We start from the raw sequence: 21,867 nt of genomic DNA, 5'->3' as shown, positions 1-21,867 counted from the left end.
TGGTTTGACCTACGCATGGAGTATTTGCATCCCCACCCCACATCTACTGGGTTTTAACAAGATTTTTCAGCTAACGCTTAAGGTCTGACTGTCCTCCAGCCTCTAATGCTGCGAGTGTGTGGCCTTTATGTGTAGGCTTTGTTATACCAGCCTCTAGCCTTTAATTTCTTTCCTTCTTACGAATTTATGGATTCAAGGCTATGCATTCTAGAAATCTTGGGCTAATGATTCTGCAGAAGGCTTAATATACCTTATATTTTATTATGCTTTTAGAGATCTTCAAAGTTTTTTTATGAGTATATGTCATCTTATTCACTGTATTTTTCTGCAAATAGCATGCTCACAAAAATAATACCCACACACATATAGTAGGAAAAATGGCAAAATTATGTAAAAAGTTCCATAGTGCACCCATGTGTACACTATGCATATCACCTAATATGTCAAGAGGTGATTTTCAGCCTCATTTACCTTAATAGTTTGAAAATATGACTTTTGAGTATATTTACATAATAAAACTATAAGCCATGGTCAAGAAATCATGGATTAAGTTTGTTGAAACCCAATAACTGGAAAACAGACCATAGGATCTGGAGGCGGGGGTGGGCAACAGCTTTGAATGTCCCAAATGACCAGGTATGTGAGCGCCCTGAATGAAGTCGAAAGATATTGTCACTGTACATAGTCTATCTCTAATCACAGGAGACTCTTGGAAGTGAGTGTGACTACTTTTTAAATGTGAGAGCAACTTTTGACTCGACGGTTTACAAGGAGGCCACTTGTGCAGCCAGCGCTGTCAGTCTCCTGGTTCTTCAGATTTCTTTGTCTGGGGTGTTCAGCAGGCCACTAGCTAAGAGCCCAGCATTCCTACTGATATTTTGAGCCTGGTGAAGCCAATTAGAAACAAAGGCTGGAACAACGTCACAGCTGATTTGTCTTTGCCATCAGAGGCAGCGCACTGGAAACCACCCAGGCAGTGACATTTTGCAGGCCTCTGTGGCCTTTGGGGGGGGAAAAAAAGCAAGACAGTGAAATTACCACTAACGTTGCCTTGAACACGCGGCCCCCGTACAATCGAAGGTCACTGAGGAACTTGAGGTAATGGACCTTGGCTTGCAGCGCAGAGAGCTGAGGAGAGAAAAGAAACCCATTGGGTACCACTGAGCTGGAGACAAGCTAAAAACCAGGGCAAAAAGAAGGATCATTCTGCTGTGGACGAGATGGGCCCTGCACCAGGAAGGGAAGGAAATTGCTAGGTATTTAACTGGTTTCCTGATGAAGGACTACAATGTGAAAATAAGGTTAAAATTCTATTTATTCAGGGGAACCTTTAGAGAGGACTCCTATGTATGGATGTTCGATCAGAACACTCAACAACAGATAATTACAAAAAACATTCAAAGGAAAACTTCAAGAGGCAACTGGTGCTTTTCCATTGCAGTTAGGGACAAAATGAGGCTTTGCCACAACTCCCATAGGTGATGGAGGAGGACCTACCAGTATGCACAGATTGTGGGAGCTGCTTTAAACGCGGTAAGTCCCTGGGTTACGAACATCACCTTTGTGGACAACTCATACTTTCCCTTGATGTTACCAAAACGGGTCCTTACTCTGAAACACTTGATAGAACCCACCCCTTCTTGCAACAAATTCTTCCTCATAATCACCTTCACAGCTTTCAATTAATGGGAAAGGGTTTTGAGTCTTTTCTTTCATGAATCAACACAAACAAAACCCTAAGCCCACTACCACTGACTTGATTTCAACTCACAGTGACCCTGTGAAGACAGGTCTGTGGTTGTTATGTACCTTCAAATGAGAAAAGACTCAACGCTGAGCCTCCAGTGGCTTTTCTGAGGCAGTCAATTGCAGGAGAAAGAGACTGGCGACCTTGTCTCACACGAAACAGCTAGTAGATTAGATCTGCATGCCTTTTGGCTGGTAGCACAACTCCTGAACACTGAGCCATCGTTGTTAGTTGTGTACCATCAAATCAGAACCAACCTAGAGCTGAGCCTCCAGTGGGTTTTCAGAGGCAGTAAATCACACGGGAGGGCATTTCCCGTCCTCCCACAGAGCAACTGGTGAATTTGAACCATGTGCCTTTGGGATTGCAGTTGTCTAATCAGCCGCTAGAACTCCGTAGAGGACAGAGGAGAACTGCCCATAGGGTTTTCGAGGCTATAGAACTTCACAGAAGCCATTCACCTCATGGTTCTCACATGGAATAGCTGATGGATTTGAACCACCAACCATGTGGTTAGTAGCTGAATATGCACCACCAGGACTGTCCTAAAGCAGGACTATTCTTCTCCTGCCCTAAAGTAACAACTAAACAAGAACTATATGCACCTTTTTGGACTTACCTACACATTCGCTTTGAAGAAACATTTAGGAACTGATTTCTTTCGTAAGCCGGGGACTGCCTGTATTACACCCGCAGCCTACAGAAGGCCTTCACACAGGCTCTTGTACCTCCCTTCTCAGGTTCTGTCAAGTCTTTAGAATTTTTCAAGGAGGTGAGCTCTCTGATCAGTCCAGACTGATTTCAAAGCAAACCACTCACTCACTTTTGGTTAGAAGATGTGAATATGATAGATAGGTGATAGATAGATGATAGATAGATAGATAGATAGATAGATAGATAGATAGATAGATAGATAGATAGGTAGGTAGATTTGACAGCACTTATCCAAATTATGATAAGATCCAGCAGTCCAGGCTTGGGGGAAGGGGGTGGAAATCACCTCATTTACCAGGAATTAGCCAAGGGGGAAACAAGAAATGACACTTAGAAAACGTTGATGCTGGACTGCTCACTGTGATCTGGGGCACCATCCCCGTGAAATCGGGAAGTCACAGGTGGTTGGCAGTGGGTAGAACCTGGTAAGTTTGCCAGAGAAAGACCAAGGCAAGGGGGAGGGAGAGGCAAATAAGCCGGTGACAAGGACCTAACATCTGACACCAACACCAAAACAAACAGTGACTTCTATTACAGTCTCCAAAGCCTCCAAGGTCAGAGGCAACTGCGAAGTGTTATTGGGTTGTGACAGGCCCAGTATTTTAATACTGCTTTTCTTTCTGCTTCGCAAAATGCTTTGCTTTTCATTACCTATAAACCAACATACCTCTTTCCTCTGACCAACAGCTTCTTTTAACATGTTCTCTGTATGCTTCTTATACTTACTAAAGAAAGGAGATTTTAGCACTTATGGTGAATGAAGGAAATAATTTAAACTCACTCCTCCAAAGAGTATGATGTATTCAATGGTTCTCAACCAGCAGGGATGTTGTCCCCCTTCCCCCAAAGAGCATCTGGTAGGGTCTGGAGATATAGCTGGTGGTCACACCCAGGAGACAGTAGAGACCAGGGATGCTGCTAACCATCCTACAACAGACAGGGTGGCGGGGGGGACCCCAAACTCAAAGTCCTTGTTGTCAAGTCAGAACTGACTCATAGCTAACCCTCCATTAGGTTTGCAACGCATGGGAAGAGATTGTCCACACAGAGAAGAAAGATCTGCTTCCCAAAACTAAAAGCTTCAGTGAAGGTGCCATCCTGTCTGCATGGACTCTTTAGTACCTTGCAGGGGCCTGGGTGGCAAGCGAGAGCATGATGGAGATATAAAAATAGCATGCAATTCTCCTTAAAAGGCCTAGTCTACGGTATAAAGAGACTGCCAAATACAGCCAGAAAGGCACAATCTGAAAAGGATAAAATTGATGAATAGGACCTTCTAAAGATAAAGATCTCTGTTCTCAGAAAAACCTTTTTTTTTCCCAACAGGGTAAAAAATAAAACAAACCCTACTGGCTGGGAGAAAACATTTAGCAATACCATCTCAGACAAGGGTCTCATAACAAAAGTTTACAGTATACTCCTGGGTCTCCATGAGAAAAAGGCTGATGGCACAATTACAAAATGGACAAAAGAGATGGAAAGACTTTTACACAGAGGAAGACATTTGGATGCCCAACAGACATATGAAGAAATGCTCCAAGTCACTGGCAATGAGAGAGATGCAAATCAAAACCACAATGAGAAACCATCTCTCTCCATTAGCAGTGGCCAAGTTTAACAGGGCAGCAAGAAATAAATGTTGGAGAGGATGTGGAAAGGTGGGAACTCACACATATGCTGTTGGTGAGAGTGTAAAATGGTACAACCACTCTGGAAGGCAGTTTGGCATTTCCTCGAAAAGCTGAACATAGAAACTCTGTATGACTCAGCTATTCCACTAGTAGGAATACACCCCAAGGAAATTAGAATTGAGACACAAATGGAGATTTGTACACCAATGTTCATAGCAGTGTTATTAATCATCACCAAATCATGGAAACAGCTCAAATGTCCAACTACAACCAAATGGACTGAAAAATTGTGGTCCATTTATTTACACAATGGAATACCATGCAGCACTCAGGAATAATGATTTTGAAAAATATTATGTAACTTGGGGAAAGGCTGCAGAGCATTATTCTGAGTGAACTAATTTGTCTCATGAGGACAAATACTGCACAAGACCACTACTGTAAAAAAAAAAAGCAAAAGAAAAGAAAGGATAACTAGTAAAGCACGTGTGGGGCCCCAAGGGGGGAAAGGGGAGGAGAGGAGTGAGGATGGGTTGGAGCAAAACCATAGGTTGCACACTCTGGTGGATGAAGGGAGGGGGTGAAGGAAATGGGATGGATCCCACAGGGACCTGAAAAGATTGGGTAATGATGGGCAAGGTCCAATGGTGATGAATTTTGGAAAACATAATGCAGGGGAATGATTGTATGAAACACAATATGACTGAAGAATAGTGTGAAGCACAATGTATACAAACTTTGTAAGCAAAGCAATATAAAAGAAAAAAAAATAGCTTGTACTTCTCTCCTCTAACTACCAGGCTACACCAGCATCTCCTGACAACACAAGCCCAACACAGGTAGGAGTCAATAGCTTGCAAGAAAGAAATATGTTTCCACAAGGGTACTTATTTTCATTCGTCTTAGAAACGCATTCATACTTTAAAAAAAGTTACACAGCGCTACTGCTTCTGGAAATATGGTGCTAAGTCTTTTACCCACAGGCTAATTTTAAACATTTTCAAAAATGCATGCAAGTCTCTCTCTTTAACATCTATTTTCTATTAAGATGCAAATGCAATACCTTTTTACCCGGTGGTACCAAGTTTTGATTTGCTTTGACAAGGTGTGAAAGTGCTTTCTTTATGTTCTTCTCTTTCATGCTCTGCAGCACAGCAGAAGGAAGAAAAGTCTCTAATCCCCATTCTTTCCTGCAATAAAGAGCGCATCTTTAATTTCACATTCTTGTGATGATTAGTTATCTAAGGCAAAATGGCGCTCTGATGTTTGTGGTAACAAATGAACCCTTGGTAAGGCAGGGAATGCAGACAAGTCCCCAATTAGGGAAATAATTTTTAATTTACACTCAGAAAACATACCATTTGATCATTAATACATATGCTTGCACATAAAAAGAAATCTATTCCTCACTCTCTCGAGAGAAGGCTAACAAGGCATTGGGGACCAGTGGAAATTAGAGAGGCGATACTTTGTCAAACCCATCTCTACATCTCTTATCATTTATGCAACCATCTGGGTTTGCAACTCTGACATCAACTTCTCTCCCCTTGTCTATGCCCATTTTTATCTCTTCCCGTCCCCGCACACCTGCCCTACACCCTCTCCGTTCTCTAGAAGACCAGCTCCAGCTCCGTTAGGCCACCAAGCCACCCTCCAGCTTCTCACTCAGCAGTGAGTCTTCCCTGTCAGTTCATCTTTGCCCAACTGTTTCCATCAATATTTCTTGGACCCCTCCTATCATTATTTCTTGGGTTTGGTGCTTCCGGTGTGGAGCCAAGAATGCGGTTGATGACTCTGTAATGTAGCTGATACTGACAGAAGAGGCAAAAATCCCTCACAGGTGTGACCGTAAAAGAAAGAAACCGACATATGGGACTGGGCTGGATATATTTTCCTAGCAGAACCTTCCCCAAGCAATGGCTACTGTGCTAAGATCAAATCATTTGAAGTCTAGAAAATTCTATGTTTGTTTGGCATGTACCCAACCAGGGTCCTTCAAATTATCTGAAGACCTTCCAGAAGATTCTGGTTAGTTCTCTTTTTCCCAGGTCTTCTCCAAAGCAGGGGAGTCAGACATTGTCCTCCACTTGCTCATTCAGGTTTTCTTGTCACTCATTCTTAAGGTCTCTGCCCTTTATTTGGCCCTCCTTATAATTCTACTTGTATCATTATCTTAACTCATGATTTCTCTTAGCTCCATAGGTTGTCTTTCCAAGTTTCCTCAATGCTCAGGGTGATAATTTACAATACTAACACTTTCTACTGTCCTGGCATCATTACATATAGAATAGTCAGTTACCATTTGTTGGCTAAATACATGTCGTCAGGAGAAGAGTTTCATAGACCCTGCAAGATTCTTAGTAATTAGTTATCTCTGATGTGTGTGTGTGTGTGTGTGTGTGTGTGTGTGTGTGAGAGAGAGAGAGAGAGAGAGAGACAGAGAGACAGAGAAATATTTCTGCAATAAAACATTTGTTGTTTCAACACTTTTCTTAAGCACAGTGCAGTGATATTAGTATCTACTCATAATATTCCTCTTATAGGACTTTTTGAGTCTCTCATATTCCAATATTATACCTAGTAAAATGTGGACACAGGTAGCAGGAAGGGATAGGCATTTTAAACTGTTAGAAAGTTGGTTTGGGTTACCCTGACCGCTTTCTAAAATGCCAGGATTTATGGGTGAGGAGTTTAGGTTATTGGAGGGGAAGAGGCAGTGATGGAGTGAAGGCCACACAAACTGCTTCTGCTAAGCAGAAGGGATCCTCTTTGGCCACAGAGAGGTGCTGATGCTATTAAATGGGGTGCCCAGCAAAACAAGCCATCTGCATCTTTCAAATGTGATACTCTCCCTAAAGCCAAGTTCAACTGTGTGGCAGCCTTCTCTGCTGCTGCAGGGTTCTTAATTACAAATCTCTCCCTTTTCTGATGAAGACTGAGCACTCGTCGACCTTTTCTACTGCATTCTGATGATTTCAAAGTGATCTCAAACCACACAGACCACCTTCCAAACATCAGTGCTTCAAATGATCACCTACACAACGGGGAGTCACCTGTTGGAATCTTGACCCCTCTAGTTAATAGCTGTGGGGCTCAGTTTATGGAAGCGTTCAGTGCCTTAGTTTACTCATGGACAAAATGGAGGTACAGTGCTACTTAAATGGAGCTGCAGTGCTATTTATCTTAGACGACTAGAGGCCAGTGGCTGAAAAACACCGATATTAATATTTGTCTTAGAACCAAGTCCCTCTGGGATTTGAAAAAAAAAAACCCATGGATTGTTTTCAATATGACTCCCATTGCGACTGCAACTCTTAGAGAGTTTGGTATGAAAGTAACGTGAAGCCATCTAAAATGAACATGCTTTTAGAAAATTTGGTTTCTTGTTTACAAATATCCTACTACAAAACAAGCTCAGCAAGAAACTCCAGCGAATGGCGCTGGAAGCCGACACCTACTCGATGTATTTGAGGGAGATTTTCTGGGTCTGCTTGGTGGTAACGGTGGCAATGTACATCTGCAACGCCGCCAGCCGCAGGGCGATGTCGTATTTCAGCTCCGGCCCGAAACGCTCTTGGACGACATCGTTGCAGCTCTGCAAAGAGACCAGCAGAGGGCAGAGCGAGTTAAAAAATGGGCTGGCGCCGCGCTGCCGCCGAGGAGCAGGTGACAAGCTTTCCCACCTTCTTTTCAAAGGCAAGGAGGCTAAATACAGCAATGTTTCCACTCGGTTTCTTGGAACCGAGTCAGCATTTAATTGCACGCACAAACACGGGGGCCACACAAAACATTAGCATTCATACCCGAGCTGCTATTTAAATATTTTGCTTTTCGTTAAAATAATTAAGAATTTGGGCATAAAAGTTCCAAACACAGGTGCTGCAAACGAAGAGTAATAAACAAAACTATTCTGCCAATAGGCTGCTGGGGCTAGACTCCCAGGTTCGAATCTACTGCTCCCACTTCACAGGGACGTGCCCTTGGGCGAGTCACTTAATAGTTCGGGGCCTCAGTTTCCTCTTCTGTAAAACAGGAGTAACCCGCTCTATGGGCCTGTGGTAAGGATTAAGCTCGTGAACAATGTAAAGTCTTTAAAAAGCTCGCTCTCTGAGCAACAGATTGTGTTAGGTCCTGTCAGCCCTGATGTCAATCTCTTCTTCCTCCTCCTCCTCTTGTTGTCACAAGGAAGATTCCAGAAGGCAGTTATCAGTGCAGCAGCCCTGCAGTCACACTCACCCCCTGGCTTTGCCCACTATTACAGGTACACCTAACCTGAAATCACTTTGCTTTTATTCTTGGGATCTCAGCTTGTTCATCTCTACAATGGGGATTCACAGGAATTCCCTCCGGTGAAGCGAGGCTGGGCCGGATGCGCATGCGCATGGAGTACTGTGTCCCTGGGTTTCTGACACTCTGTAAAGGAAATGCCTGAAACAGATGCATTTCTTTCATCCTCCTGCTTCCCCAAACACGCCTCAGCCTCAGGCTTCCATGAGTTCATCTCTAAAAGTTGAGACACTTACCTTGTGGTGGGCTAAACAGAGTGCAGGAGGGCATGCGGGGCAGCATGATACCCACCTGGGTGGGGTGGGGGTGATGGTGGCAGTGGGTTCCCTGCACGCAAAGCGCGAGCTGAAGGTACCTGCAGGGTGGCTCTTGTGTTGGAGTGGGAGACTATGCAATATGACACTCCGTTCTCCCTCCCTTTACTCCTCTATTCCTCGCCTTGTCCCAAGGAGATTTCAAGTGGAAAACTCCCTCAGGATTCAATGGCTTCCTTCCCAAGACAAGCCCTTGTTTTAAAAGCCCTTCCTCTACTGCCTTGACTACCATGGGGGGGCCACGCACCCCATTATGCTTGGGCTAATGATGCTCATCCCTGCATCCGAGCAGGCATGGTGCAGGCGGCGGACAATGTCCCTTCTGTAACCACATGCTGCGGATACATGCCTTCTGGTCCAGGCTTCAGAATGAAATAGTTTTGTCTGTCCTGCCAGCCTGCCAATGACTTTAAGCATCTCAAACCTCTCTGGATAGCACAAGTAGTCCTTGATGGAAGCAAGTCTGTCCTGATGGCGGAGATGTGGCCATCTGAATGAGTTGTTGTTGTTGTTGTTGTTATGTGCCATCGAGTCGTTTGCGACTCATAGCGACCCTATGTACAAGAGTCCTAAATGTCGTTCTTTCCTGTGCCAACCTCGCCTTCTCAAACACATTCATTCCCACCACTCCACTCACAGAATCGATCCATCTCATCGAGGGTCAGCCATTTTCTCTGGCCAGTCTTGGTTGGGTTCACCAGCTCTTCCCCTGTACTTGGGGATGCCCAGAATGGGCACGAAGACAGCAAAGGTCCAGACAGGGGTATCCTGTAGAATTCTAGAAGGGATGAGTGAGAGGAAACCACGGGACACTGTGCTAGGCACTTGAGAAATCACCTCTGTGACAAGCCATTTTTTTGGTAAGTCACTTTCTTCTATGCCTGCGATTGCAAGCTGGACTGGAAAGGGGATTTAAGTAGAGAATTTATAGGCCAAACCTACCACTTTGACTGGAGGTTCTGGTGCATCCTAAGTAAGTGGCCTCGGACATGGCCTTTCATGAGTCTCAGTTTCTTTTTTTGAAAAAACAGGGTAAGGAAGCTAGCTCCATAGGTCTCTGTGACTCCCAGAGGAGGGCTGTTTCATCCCACAGCATGTGCTCCCTCGAGGTAGCCATCACTTCCAACCTCCTGAGAGGCGTGATGGGGACATTTTACCCCTTGTATTTCAGCAGACTTCTGGATGAAATTTTTGACAAGGTGATTAGTTCAGTCAGCTAATTATATTATGTAAGGAGTTCAGACTGATCCTGGAGAATTAGTGTGAAGCTGGAATGATATATATTTTTAGTATTAATCATGCTTTTATTACCCTCAAGTACATTTCTTAAAATACAGTTACACAAGCTAATGGCAGTTATTGTTTTGCTAAATACACATCGCAGCAGGGCCTGCTTTAAGCCTAGAGAAAGCTCATTTACAAGGGACATGTTCCACGGTCAAAAGGAAGCCAAGAGTGCCAACGTGTTGGAAATGATTTTGTAGCCTTTCAGGAATTATTCTACTACTTGGTAGAACACATTCTTTCTGAATAGACAGTGGAGAGAGAGACGTTCACTCGGCAGCAACAATGTTAGTCTAGAGACTAAGGTGTGTCTGATCCAGGCCATGGCCTTTGCAATTACTTGCTACACATCTGAAAGCTGGACTATGACTAAGGATGACAGAAGAAGAATCAATGACACTTTGAATTGTGGTGCAGGACAAGAGTATTGAACATACCACGGACTGCCAAAAGAACAAACACGTCTGTCCTAGAGACGGTGAGGCAAGGATTTTGAAGCTCCTTCTCACATACTTTGGGCTTGTGGCAGGAGAGACCAGTCCTTAGAGAAGGACATTATGCTTGGAAGGGTAGAGGGACAGAGCAGGAGGGGAAGACTCCGGATAAGACGGATTGACACAGTAACTGAGGTAACAGGGGCCGGTGTGAGTGAGACTGGCTCAGGCCAGGGCAGGCTTCAGAGCTATTTTACATGCCCTTGTTCTGAGTCACTGGCGACTTGATGGCACATAACAACAAGAGGGGGGAAGCAGCCCCAGATGGCTAAATCTAATCTACCATCCACAGGCACATACCAGCAACAAGAGATGACTAAGATTTACTGTTAAAATGTTCTGTGTTAGGGTCCATTAATGACTCAGAGATGAATATATATTATCACTTTTGAGACCAGTTTCATCTTCATGGTTCACCTAGTCAGTGATTACTATCCTCATTAGAAGGCCAAGAGGTCCATTTGAGGGTTTCTATGAGTCACAGGCGAATCAACAGCACATAACAACAACAATGTGATTTTATATCTAAATCCTCACCACTGGACCAACAGATGGAGAAAAGATTGAAATTGCGACAATTTTATCTTGCTTGGATCTGGAACAGTTAACACTCTTAGTATCAGCAGTCAGGAGGTCAGGAGATGTATAGCACTGGGGAAAGTCTGCTGTCAGAGGTCTTTCTGGGGTCCTGATGAGCAATGATGTCAGTTTAAAGACTAAGAGGCATCTGATTCAAGCCACAGTGTTTCAAACTACCTGCTATGCAATTTTGAGCTGGACAGTGAATAGAAGTGATATAAGAAAGAATACAGTTGAATTTTACTGAATATACCATGGACTGTCAAAAGAACAGATATGTCTTGGAGAATGTGCTCCTTGGAAGCAAAGATGGTGAAGCTTCATCTCACATAGTTTGGACATGCTGTTAAGAGAGGCTACTCCTTGGATATGATGCTTGGAAAGGTCAGCGAAGGAGAGAAAGACCCTCAATGAGATGGATTGGGTCTTGGACTGCAGCAATGGACTCAAGTGTGTAGAGGCTGATGAGGACAGCACAGGATAGGACTGAGTTCAAATCTATTGTTCATAGGGTCGGTATGAGTCATATTTAATGGCATTTAACACCAACAGTCATGGAAGGAGAAGTCAAGAAATCAAAAGACATATTACACTGGGCAAATCTGCTGTCAAGGACTTCTTTAAAATGCTGAAGAGCAAGGATATCCATTTAAAGACTAAGGTGTACCTGATTCAAGCCAGGGTATCTTCAATTGCTTCATATGCATGTGAAAGTTTAGCAACGAAGAAAAGTGAACCGGAAGAAGAACTGATGCCTTTGAATTGTGGAGTTAGAGAAGAACAGACTACACCAATTTGTTTTGGAAGAGGTGAAGCCAGACTGCTCCTTAGAAGCAGATATGGTGAAACTCTGTCTCACATTCACCTCACCAGGAAGGGCCAGGCCCTGGAAAAGACATAATTCTTCAGAAACTAGAAGGTTAATGAAAAGGAGATGGACCAACACAGTGGCTGTAACAATTGTGAGGACAGAGCAGGACAGGGGAGGCATTCTGCCTGTTGTACACAGACAGGGTCATTGTAGAAGCTGACTCAGTGGCGCCTAAGAGCAGTTACAATTTACTTTTATTGTACCTTAAAGCCACAGTAACATTCAGGTACCATTTGCAGATCTATGGTTCATATTATGAATTATTATTTATAATGCTATTTTAGGTTTTTCACACATTCTGTGATCCAAAGCATTTAGAAGTGGTGCGTCTGGGGCAAAGAAATTTGGATTCCATATTCACAGTAGTGGACATAAGATGACAGTAACTTGATGTTGGTTTCTGTCCCCCACCGTTCCTGGCTTTCCATTCCCCTCTCTGCCACCCCCAGTCCCCACAAGGAGGTGGCTATTCCACCTGCCACACAGCCCCAATGCAAAGAAGCACACATATGCTCAGGCAACATCTCCAGACAGGTTTTTCCAATTCCAAGACCAGTCTCTTGGGTATAACAGCTGTGTCCTTTGACAGAAGAGCCATCTCCATCAACTCCATCTGACAGGAAGGAGCAGACACACCTCACATAGAACTGTACTTAGCTGCACTCTGTCTGCTTTAGAGGTCACCCCTCCCCGAGACAAGCCCAACCACATACTTCTTTTAAAGATTGCTAAGGGCTTGTTGTGATGTTTCACAGAGACTCAGGAGCAAAATGGTTTTAAAGCATCATCCTGTTAAAGAGCTGGGCCTATAATCCTACAGGATGGCAGCTGAATGCACCTCATTGTCTCCACTCACACACGGACTGGCACCTAGAACTATGTACAGCAACCAGGCTAATCAGCACAGGACACAGTGCACAGTGCAGGGAGGACCCTCGGGGTGCTTCGGGGAGGACGTGGGGAAAGGGCACCCACGGTTCGGCTGCAGCTCAGGCTAGTCCCAGCATGCCTTGACGTCTGGGTTACCCGCTGGAGAAAAGGGGCTACTGCAGACAAGTGAGGGGTTCAGACAGCCGAACTGAAACACTTTGAGAACCCAGCTAGTGATGATTTCACTGTGCTTGGTGGAACACTTTCTAGAAAGCTCTCCAAGATTCGTTACTCACACTGAGCAGGGCTTTCTGAGGAGGACTGCCTTTCTGGGAAGTCTCAGGGTGCTCGGCATGAACATTTATCATCCCACTGAGCTGTAAATATGACAGTCTCTTCCCAAACTCACTAAAGTGGAGAATGTTTAAACAGCCATTCCCTGAATGCCTGCATCTCCCAGAATGTTAGAAGAGGTTCTCTTCTTCTTTTTTTTTTATTGGACTCAATTTCAGGGCTCGCTGGCACTTCATATCATCATTTCTAACCTATCACATCTCTTGCCTACAGGTCTTTCCATCTACTTCCTCCTCCTACTCCACTTCTTAAAGATTACAAAAGCTTTCAAATATATCACAAAATACTGAGAAGAGTGAAATAAATGCCAGTTTATTAATCACCCAAAGTTCACAAGGGTTTCTTTTGTCTCCTCCCCATTTCTTTGCTTCTCCTTTTCTACTGGAAGCTCCTGTGAGGTTACCTCATGCAGGGATGGCCGGCTCAAAAGAGCATGTTCTTTCTGTATTACCTTTGCTTTTTTTTTTTTAGGGCAAGGTAGTTCTGAAGCTAGATGTTTAAACACTAGGGAAGAGAGCTCTTACTGTTTCAAGGGACCATCCTGGAAATTTAAGTGGGAGTAATGGGAAGTAGCTTTATAAAAATAGAGGAATGTCTCCTAAAGAACAAACTGGAATCTTGCCATTGAAGAAAAGAAAAATTAAGCTGGGGCGGGGGGACTGTATACCAATGAAAGAAATTGTTTGTACTTTTCAAAGAGAAGAGCAAACTGGGGGGGAGTCGGGGTGGGCAGGGAGAAAAATTCAACAATGAATGAATGGAAATCCAAAGTCCCTCTAAATGTTCATTAGCATTAATGAGAAAAATTAAAAATAGAAAAAAATAATGCTGCCAAATATTCATTCCTGGAAGCCTCAATTTCTGAGAATTAGATGCCAGAATCAGGTTTAGATGTACTGGGCAAAGCCTTAGTTTAAAGTCTTAGCTCCTTGAAATGAAGAATTCCACCATCATAATACCATAACATTTCAGAACAATCAAAACACAAATAAGTGAATGACTAAGTAAATAAAGGAAAAAGTTCATTCTTCCAGTTTAGTGCTAATTATTATTATTATTACTATTATTATTATGTTGTTGTTGTTGTTGACTGTCATCGAGTCGAGCACGACTCATAGCGACCATATGAACAAAAGGCCTGAAGCCCCTCTGCAACTATTGACATTTCTCAAAGTCCACAGTATTTCTGGAGGCACGTGGTTTAGCAAGTGGATGCCACTCCCGCTTCCAAGCCTGTATGCAGACAAAATAATGGAAGAAGAAAACTCCTCATTTCTGAACCATCACAGTAATAATGGATTTAGACAAGGATTGTCTAGGATCATGAAACCTACTGGGGAAAAGTTTGATGAGGTCCAGGATAACGAGAGCTGCCAGGAGAGCCTCTACATGTTAATTATGAATGGAGAAGGAGTAACTTTAGAATAGAGACATTTGGAACTGAATGCCTTAGCTCTGGGTGAGAGCTGACTGTGCTATTTTGAGGGCAGATGGACATCATGCTCCTCCTGATAGGACACACTGACGAAGACAAAAATCACCACAGTTCTTTTTCTGCCCAAACTGCCTCCCTTTAGTCTAACGTGCAGACAACATCAGAGGAATCAAAACTGAGAGACTTCCACACAGAGCCCATCAGTTCTCCTCAGGGCCCTCCAAGTCACGAGAGTCAATGGAGGGCCGAGGAACATTCCAGAAGACCGAGACAAGTATCTGAAAATGGAGATCTTGGATGAATTGTTGTTCTAGAACAAAATGAATGTAATGAACATTTTAGGGACAACAGCTAAAACTTGAATATGGACTGCAGAGCAAATAACGATAATCCATCCAGGTTGAATTCCTTGCTTCTAGTAAGTGTTGGAAGTACACGGAAGTATTAATGGGTAAAGGGGCAAAATTTGCAAAAATGGCCTTCATATGGTTCTGAACAATTACACACAAAAAGCCTCAGAAACACAATGAGGACACTTCTACTGTGCTCAGTAACTAGGGTCCCTGGGAGCTGTAACCAAATTGATGGCAGGGAGTTTGTTTTGAGAGGGTGAATGTGTGTGTGTGCGCGGACACATACACGTGTCATTGGCAGGCACCAAATATATCACAATCAGCTCTGGTGGTGCTAAGGTTAGAGCCATGGGCCATGACCGAAAAGGTCAGTGACTGGAAGTCACCGACTGCTCCAGGAGAGGGTGATCAGGAAGTGGGCAGCTGTTTTCGCCATCTGTATTACCTTGTTGTTGTTGTTGTTGTGTGCTGTTGAGTCAGAACAGCTGACCCTCCAGGGTGTTTTCAGACGCAGTTAATCACATGGGAGGACACTGCCCATCTCCCTCCTGTTGAGCAGCTGGGGGATTCAAACCACTTGCCTTTGGGTTGGCAGCGCAACTCCTTACCACTAGGCCTTCAGAGCTGATAGTGTGTAAAATGTATGTGTGAGAAAACTGACACATTCGAAACAAAGTAAAAGTGGTTAAATGGGTGAAGATTTCTTGTCCTAACCTTGGATCATTTTTTTAAGTGTAAGATTATACCTAAATAAAAAGTAAAAAGAGCACCATAGAAATCACCTTCGAAGACATTAAGCTTGAGTGACAAAGATAAACAAGGCCTTCAATTCATGAGATTAAGACCAAAGTTAACTTATCCCCCACGAACATGAAACATGCCCTAAGTTTCCACCTACCTGAACATAGAGATACTCAAAAGCGACTGGGTCTCTCCGTAAAAGGTCAATTGGGTCCTTCGGGACAAAGCTGATTCGGAAGAGACACCTCATCTTGTGGGAGCTGGGCCTCTGAGTCACCTAGAGGAACAGACAATCATTCAGGGACCCTTCAGTGTGGACTGAGCTGAGGAGGAGGAGGGCACAGGAGCAGAGGCAACGTCTTCTGACCACAGACCGGGCCACTGAGACCCTTTGAGTAGTCCTACAGAGCCACAGCCTCCCACACCGTGCATGCAGGCTGGCCTCCCCTGAACCAATGTCAGAGGCAAGAGTGTGTGGGAAGGGCTTCAAAGCTCCTGGGAGAGGCCAGCAAGTGATGGGGGCAGTGAAAAGGGCAGGAGAGGAAGGCGAGCAGGCGACCACTGGCCTGATCCTGGAGGGGACTTGGATTGTGAGTTAGACCCCTCAGCAGCCACGACTGGAGCCAAAGCAGCAGGTCTCACGGTATCACACTGCTGTCTCGCGGTATCCTGTCCAGTTCTGTCCCCTTATGCTCCAGAGGAAGGGCTTCCTGGTTGTGATCTTATGGAAGCAGGGTAGCCAGGTTTGTCTTCTGTGGTGCAACTGGGTGGGCTGGAACTGCCACCCTTTAGGTTAGCGGATGAGCACAGAGCTTAGGGACACGGACTGCCTCCAGACATGGGGCAGATGCGCTCCAGTCACCTGAGGGCTGACCTCTGAAGACCTGCAGGTGCTGCTGTCAGAAAGGCGGGCACACCAAAGTCAGGGGAAGGGCCCCGGGAGCTCGCAAAAGGGGTCTGCCAGCAGAGCACGGCGCTGCTGCATGTCTTCAAAGTTCCTCTCCCTGTGCACCACCATAGGATAGGGTGGGGCCACCCTTGTATGGACAGAACCTGTGTCCCACACGCTAAACCTGAGACCCAAAAGTTTCCAAACAACCCCAAACGTCTGCTATTATAATTGTGACAACAGCTGGAGGGGCAGTGAGTTCATGTGAATGGGGGAGGTTGCCTAACTCCAACAATCCATTCAATGTCCCTAAATTGTATATGAAGGAACAGTTTCAATTGTAAATTGTCCCTGAACTGCTGAACTGTTGAATGCTTTGCTATGCATGGTCACAACAACCACAATGGCCAACATAGTAAAAGTTAGAAGGAAAAACAATTGTTAGGTGCCACTGAGACAGCTGGGGCTCACAGCAACCCCGTGACAACAGAACGAAACCCTGCTTGATCCTGTGGCATCAAAAAAAAAAAAGGTCAAATACTTTCTTGGAAACTTGAAATGTTATTTAAACAAATCACAATATTTTCTAGAAAGAAGTTTATCAGAAATGCAGGTAGCCTTGCTGAAAAAGTCCTTTAGGGATTTTCCTCAGAATTAAAGATTTTAAACTGAGTACTGTTAATGGGCAAATGAGAGCTTCTTAAGACTTACAGCCCCATCTCCATTATACCTATAAATATTCTCTTGACTGAATTTTTAATGCGTATTGATTTTAAAGGCCAACAGCTGCTTTGTCTCAGGATGTTGCAACCATTTGCTTTTTTCCTCTAGAGATAATACTTGAGGTTTAGTAATTTGATTTTGGTTCCTGATTCTAAAAAAGGTCTCTCCTAGAATGATAAGGGCAGAAGCACTGTTGAGAGCTCTTTTTTTGTTTGTTTGTTGGTTGGTTGGTTTCCTTCTAACATTTTAAGAGATTTTACTCTTTGTAAACTTTCACTCCCATCACAATAAAAGGATAAAAAGAAGAGATTTACAAATTGGCAATCAATCTGGAATGAAAGGATTTATAGACACTTGGCACTGGATGAGACTTTAAAGGAATAATATTTTGTCCAACAATATGCACATGAGGGGCTCTAGTGGTGCTGTGATTAAAGCACTAGAGGGCTAACCAAAAGGAGGGCTATTTTACCCAAGCAGCTGCACCATGGGAGAAGGATGAGGCAGTTTGCTTCCATGAAGATTTGCTGTCTTGGAAAAGCCTCTAGGATTGCTGTGAGTTAGAATGGATTCCACAACAGTGGGTTTTGGATATTGGCCTAAAGCTGTCCCATAAAAGCTATGCTTTTAGAGGGCGGAGTATAGCAGGAAATACCAAAAGCTTGTGAAATTCTATTACATTACATCTAGCTTGGGGTTTCATTATAATCACAGCGGCAGGTTGCCACTGTTCTGCCCTTAGCTCCCTGATGCTTCCAGCTACAAGTTGAAGGTTATTTACTGCAAACACTCATCACAGTCAGCCCGCACAACAACAGCAGATATGAATAGCAGGGTCGCATTTGACAGTTGGCCTTGCAGTGGTAGCTTGTGTTTTGCAGAGAGGCTGGAAGCTATGTTCCCAGTATTTCAAATACCAGCAGGGCCACTCACGGTGTACAGGTTTCAGTGGAGCTTTTAGACTAAGACAGACTAGGAAAAAAAGGCCTTGTGATCAAGTTCCAGAAATTAGCCAGTCAAAATACTATGGAGCACAGCTGAATAGCATCCAGTATAGTGCTAGAGTACGAGAAGGCCCCACAATCAACAGTCACAACAATGGACTCAAACATGCCATTGTCATGGACTGAATGGTGTCCCCACCAAATGCATGTGTGTAAAGATATAGTGTAGAAGCAATGTAAGGATCCTGATATAAGGGGGGTATTCCTCAGAGGTGGCCTGATACCTGATGTGCAGGGCACCTTTTAATTATGGACAGCCAAGACGTGCTTTGGGGTGGCAGTACCTTCTGGCACTCCATGTGTATGATGATGTCCTGATCCCACTGCCTCACCTCCCAGTGTTCCCTCATCCTTGAACTCTCCTACTTAGGAAGATTTTGTTGGAATCCCAACAAAGATTCCATGTGGAGTTATAAGACAACTCGGGAGGGACTGTGCTCAGAGCAACTGTCAAGCAGCCTGTGTTTTCCCCAGGAAACACATGAGAGTGGCATCTTGGTAACTAGGAGCGGGGACACATGGGCGGTGCACATATTTCCAGTGGGCAGGGCTGGGGCAGGGATTTGAGGCTTTGGGAAAAAAAATAGTTTCAGTATGTACCCAAAATATAAAGCAACAAGTTATACTTTCAGCTTAATTGAAATGATCTATGAACGATATCTCTGCAGTGGTTCCCACAGATCAATTTTTCAATCAGATAAAACAAGTTGTTGCAAGACCAGAAAATGGAATTCTCCAGAGCCACCGAATCTCGGAATGACAGATGTGTTTATGAGGACACCTGTCGGCCCATGAAAGATGGACCACATGGGAAACATCACCTTGAGGTGTTAACCCCCTTAGAGATTGCAGAACTGCTTTTGTGGGGCTCCAGGGCTCCCGTTAATGAATTCCGGTACAGGCCTAGAAGGCAGGGAATTCTGGGACAGGGTGGTCTCTGGCATCAGTTGAGGGTAGGTTGCACAGACCTGAGTTAGGGTCTCCTGTTCATGAAGCAAAAGCAGCTTGGTCCCAGCCCCTTCGGTCCTCTGCTCCAGCATGAGGGAGAAGTGCTCGATGCCCTTGATGGAGAGCTTCTCTTGAAGGGTTAAGATGACATCCTTACAGAGGAAACATTGATAACATGGGGTCACTATCAACAAGGTGGCTCTCTCATTGAGTCTACTGTGATCAAAAAGTGCAACGTAGGAAGATTTTGAATTTTTAGGTTTTATACCTGTAGTTGATTTTGAAGCTTGACACTCTGAAGATCCAAAAGGCCTTCAGAAATGAGACCTTCTTTCCTGTGCCCTTTCCCCAGCCTCCCTCACCACCCAACACCTTTACGGACTTCAGGAACAAGAGGCAAGCAACAAGGTAAAGAGTTGGAGGAGGAACACAACTACCCCTGAGATCTCAAGTTAGAAAGATTATCAATAGGTTGTATGGTGTAGTAAGTTCAAGCCTTCCTTCTTCCAAATAGGGTGACATTCAAACTAGCTGTGAAAGTGGTTGATTCTAAGGTTTGGTAAACAAACTCCTGGACCAACCATAATCTATCACTTGTTTTTGTAAGCAAAGTTTTCTTTAAAACTGCCATACCCATTTGCTTATGGATTGTCTATGGCTGCTTCCATGTTACAACAGCAGGGCCGGGTAGTTGTAACAGAGATGACTACCTGATCCTTTACAGGACAGGCTTCCTGCCTCTGCCTATCTTCCGGAAGGGAAGTGGGCTAGTAGTTAAGAAAATGGACTCTGGAAAGAGAACATCTGCTTTCAAATCTCAGCACTACCATTTGTTAGCAGTGTAGTTTTGGCAGAGTTATTTAACCTTCCTGTATCTTTGTAATAATAATCCTTGCACTAGAATGGCAAGGATTAAATGCATTAATATTTCAATTTTTCTTTGGCACAGAGTCAGGGTGCTATAAAAATAAACATGACAATCTAGATTAAATCTCAGTGGAAGGAGTGATGAGTATACCATCTTTTACAGGATTAGATATTTATGATCATAAAATTAACACACACACACACACACACACACACACACACACGCACGTACTCTTACTATAATGCCAAACTAGTCTCCTCAATTTAAACTTTTTTCATGTACTACAAACGAGTAAGTGCTCCTTCAATCTTCTTTAGGATAGTTTATCCTCAGTTGCTAACAAACATTAGAGCAGTGATTCTCAATCAGGGACAATCTGGTTATTTCTAGTGACATAATTCGATGTCACGACTGGAAGAAGGGATGCTACTCGAAGCTAGGGGGTGGAGACCAGGCATGCTGCCATGCTGCCGCACATCCCACGGCGCAGAGGACAAACTCAACAGCAAAAACGATCTGGCCCCAAATGCCAACAGGCCCAAGGTGGAGGAATTGTCATAGAGTTTTATGTCCTGGTCAGTGTTTTCATTCTTCTCTGTGGATTTCTTCCAACTTATTCAAGTCTCATTAAGTCCTCTAAAAACACTCAATAAAAATGCTTTGACTATGGTGAATGGAACAAAAGAAGAAGTTTTGCTTTGAAGTTCGTGCTCAAGGCCCAGGGAAGAGAAAACAGAGCCAGTCCTTTGTGTAGCAGTGTGTGCTTTAGAAAACATTGTCCTGAATCATGAGGGAGAAGACTAGAAAATCAATAGCAATAGTTTCCCTGTTTCGAGTCTGGAAGTAAGAATTTGGGCAATGTTTAATTACCCGGTGTTACATCTTTCTCATAGCTGTACTGGTTTTATTTTACACCTACTCTCCTGGGTCTGTTGTGATAATTAGCTGTGAGGGTACTGGACAAGAACACTCCCATTTGATCCAAAATCTTTGTGTTACTTTCTATCGTTTCATCGCCACCTGCAATCCTCAGGGAAGCCGAATTCAGTCTAGTGTGGGTTCCTGTCATAAGGAGTGCAAAGGAATTACCCACATGGCTCTCTTTTAAACTTAGATTTCTCTCTGTTCAGAGAAGATAGTCAACAGAGTTTCAAATTCTCATGGAATTTGGACTTTCTGGAGCGATGGAGGTTGAATAAACTCCTAAAACATTGCCCCAAGATGAATCTTTAAACCTTAAACCAAAAATATTCCCAGACATCTTCTTTAAATGAACAATTGTTTATTTAACTTTACTAGAAAAGAAAGTCTCCCCTGAGCATCATGTTCCTTTAAAGACCTATCTATATGTGATCAAATTGACAACAGTCTGGAAAGGTTAGGAAGAAAGATCAGTGGGCAAGGGAGTGTGTGTAGAGTAATAATAGGGAAAAGGGGGATGGGAATGATTGTGTGATCTGAAGAATGATCCATTTCATTGAGCAGTATATGTAGAAATTGTTGGATTCATGTATGCTTTTCTGTGTGTGTTTTTAACAACAAAAATAAATGATTAAAAGAACTACATTGAAGCTCAAACTACATCTTCAGGTTGGATATTACCTCTAACAGGAAGGAGCTTTTCTGACTAGCATGTGACACAGAAACAGGAGACAGTGTCAGGGAGAGTTCAGTGGTCAGCAGATTATTATCCTGGGGATACCCCTGGCCATGTCCATTCATTTACATGACACAACAGAGTACACTGATACCTCACTTAGC

The 21,867-nt window shown here is 43.8% G+C and overlaps 1 protein-coding gene across 2 annotated transcripts in view; it reads right to left on the bottom strand.

Moving 5' to 3' along the window:
• The window catches only part of FRMPD4 (FERM and PDZ domain containing 4), a 711,592-nt gene that overhangs the window by 18,310 nt on the left and 671,415 nt on the right, over positions 1-21,867 (bottom strand). For both annotated transcript variants that reach the window (XM_006892369.1, XM_006892368.1), the window contains 5 exons: positions 19,259-19,390; positions 15,832-15,951; positions 7,551-7,687; positions 5,156-5,282; positions 1,039-1,128 (listed from right to left, as the gene is read on the bottom strand). In XM_006892369.1, the coding sequence (XP_006892431.1) occupies positions 1,039-1,128; positions 5,156-5,282; positions 7,551-7,687; positions 15,832-15,951; positions 19,259-19,390 (606 nt within the window). The remainder of the gene's footprint in view (positions 1-1,038; positions 1,129-5,155; positions 5,283-7,550; positions 7,688-15,831; positions 15,952-19,258; positions 19,391-21,867) is intronic.

The sequence above is a fragment of the Elephantulus edwardii genome, unplaced genomic scaffold (assembly GCF_000299155.1).
Source record: "Elephantulus edwardii isolate Elephantulus edwardi_28Jun2011 unplaced genomic scaffold, EleEdw1.0 scaffold00115, whole genome shotgun sequence".
NCBI classification, from domain to species: domain Eukaryota; kingdom Metazoa; phylum Chordata; class Mammalia; order Macroscelidea; family Macroscelididae; genus Elephantulus; species Elephantulus edwardii.
The sequence above is the reverse complement of the archived record's forward strand: the minus strand, read 5'-3'. Positions and strand labels throughout refer to the sequence as shown.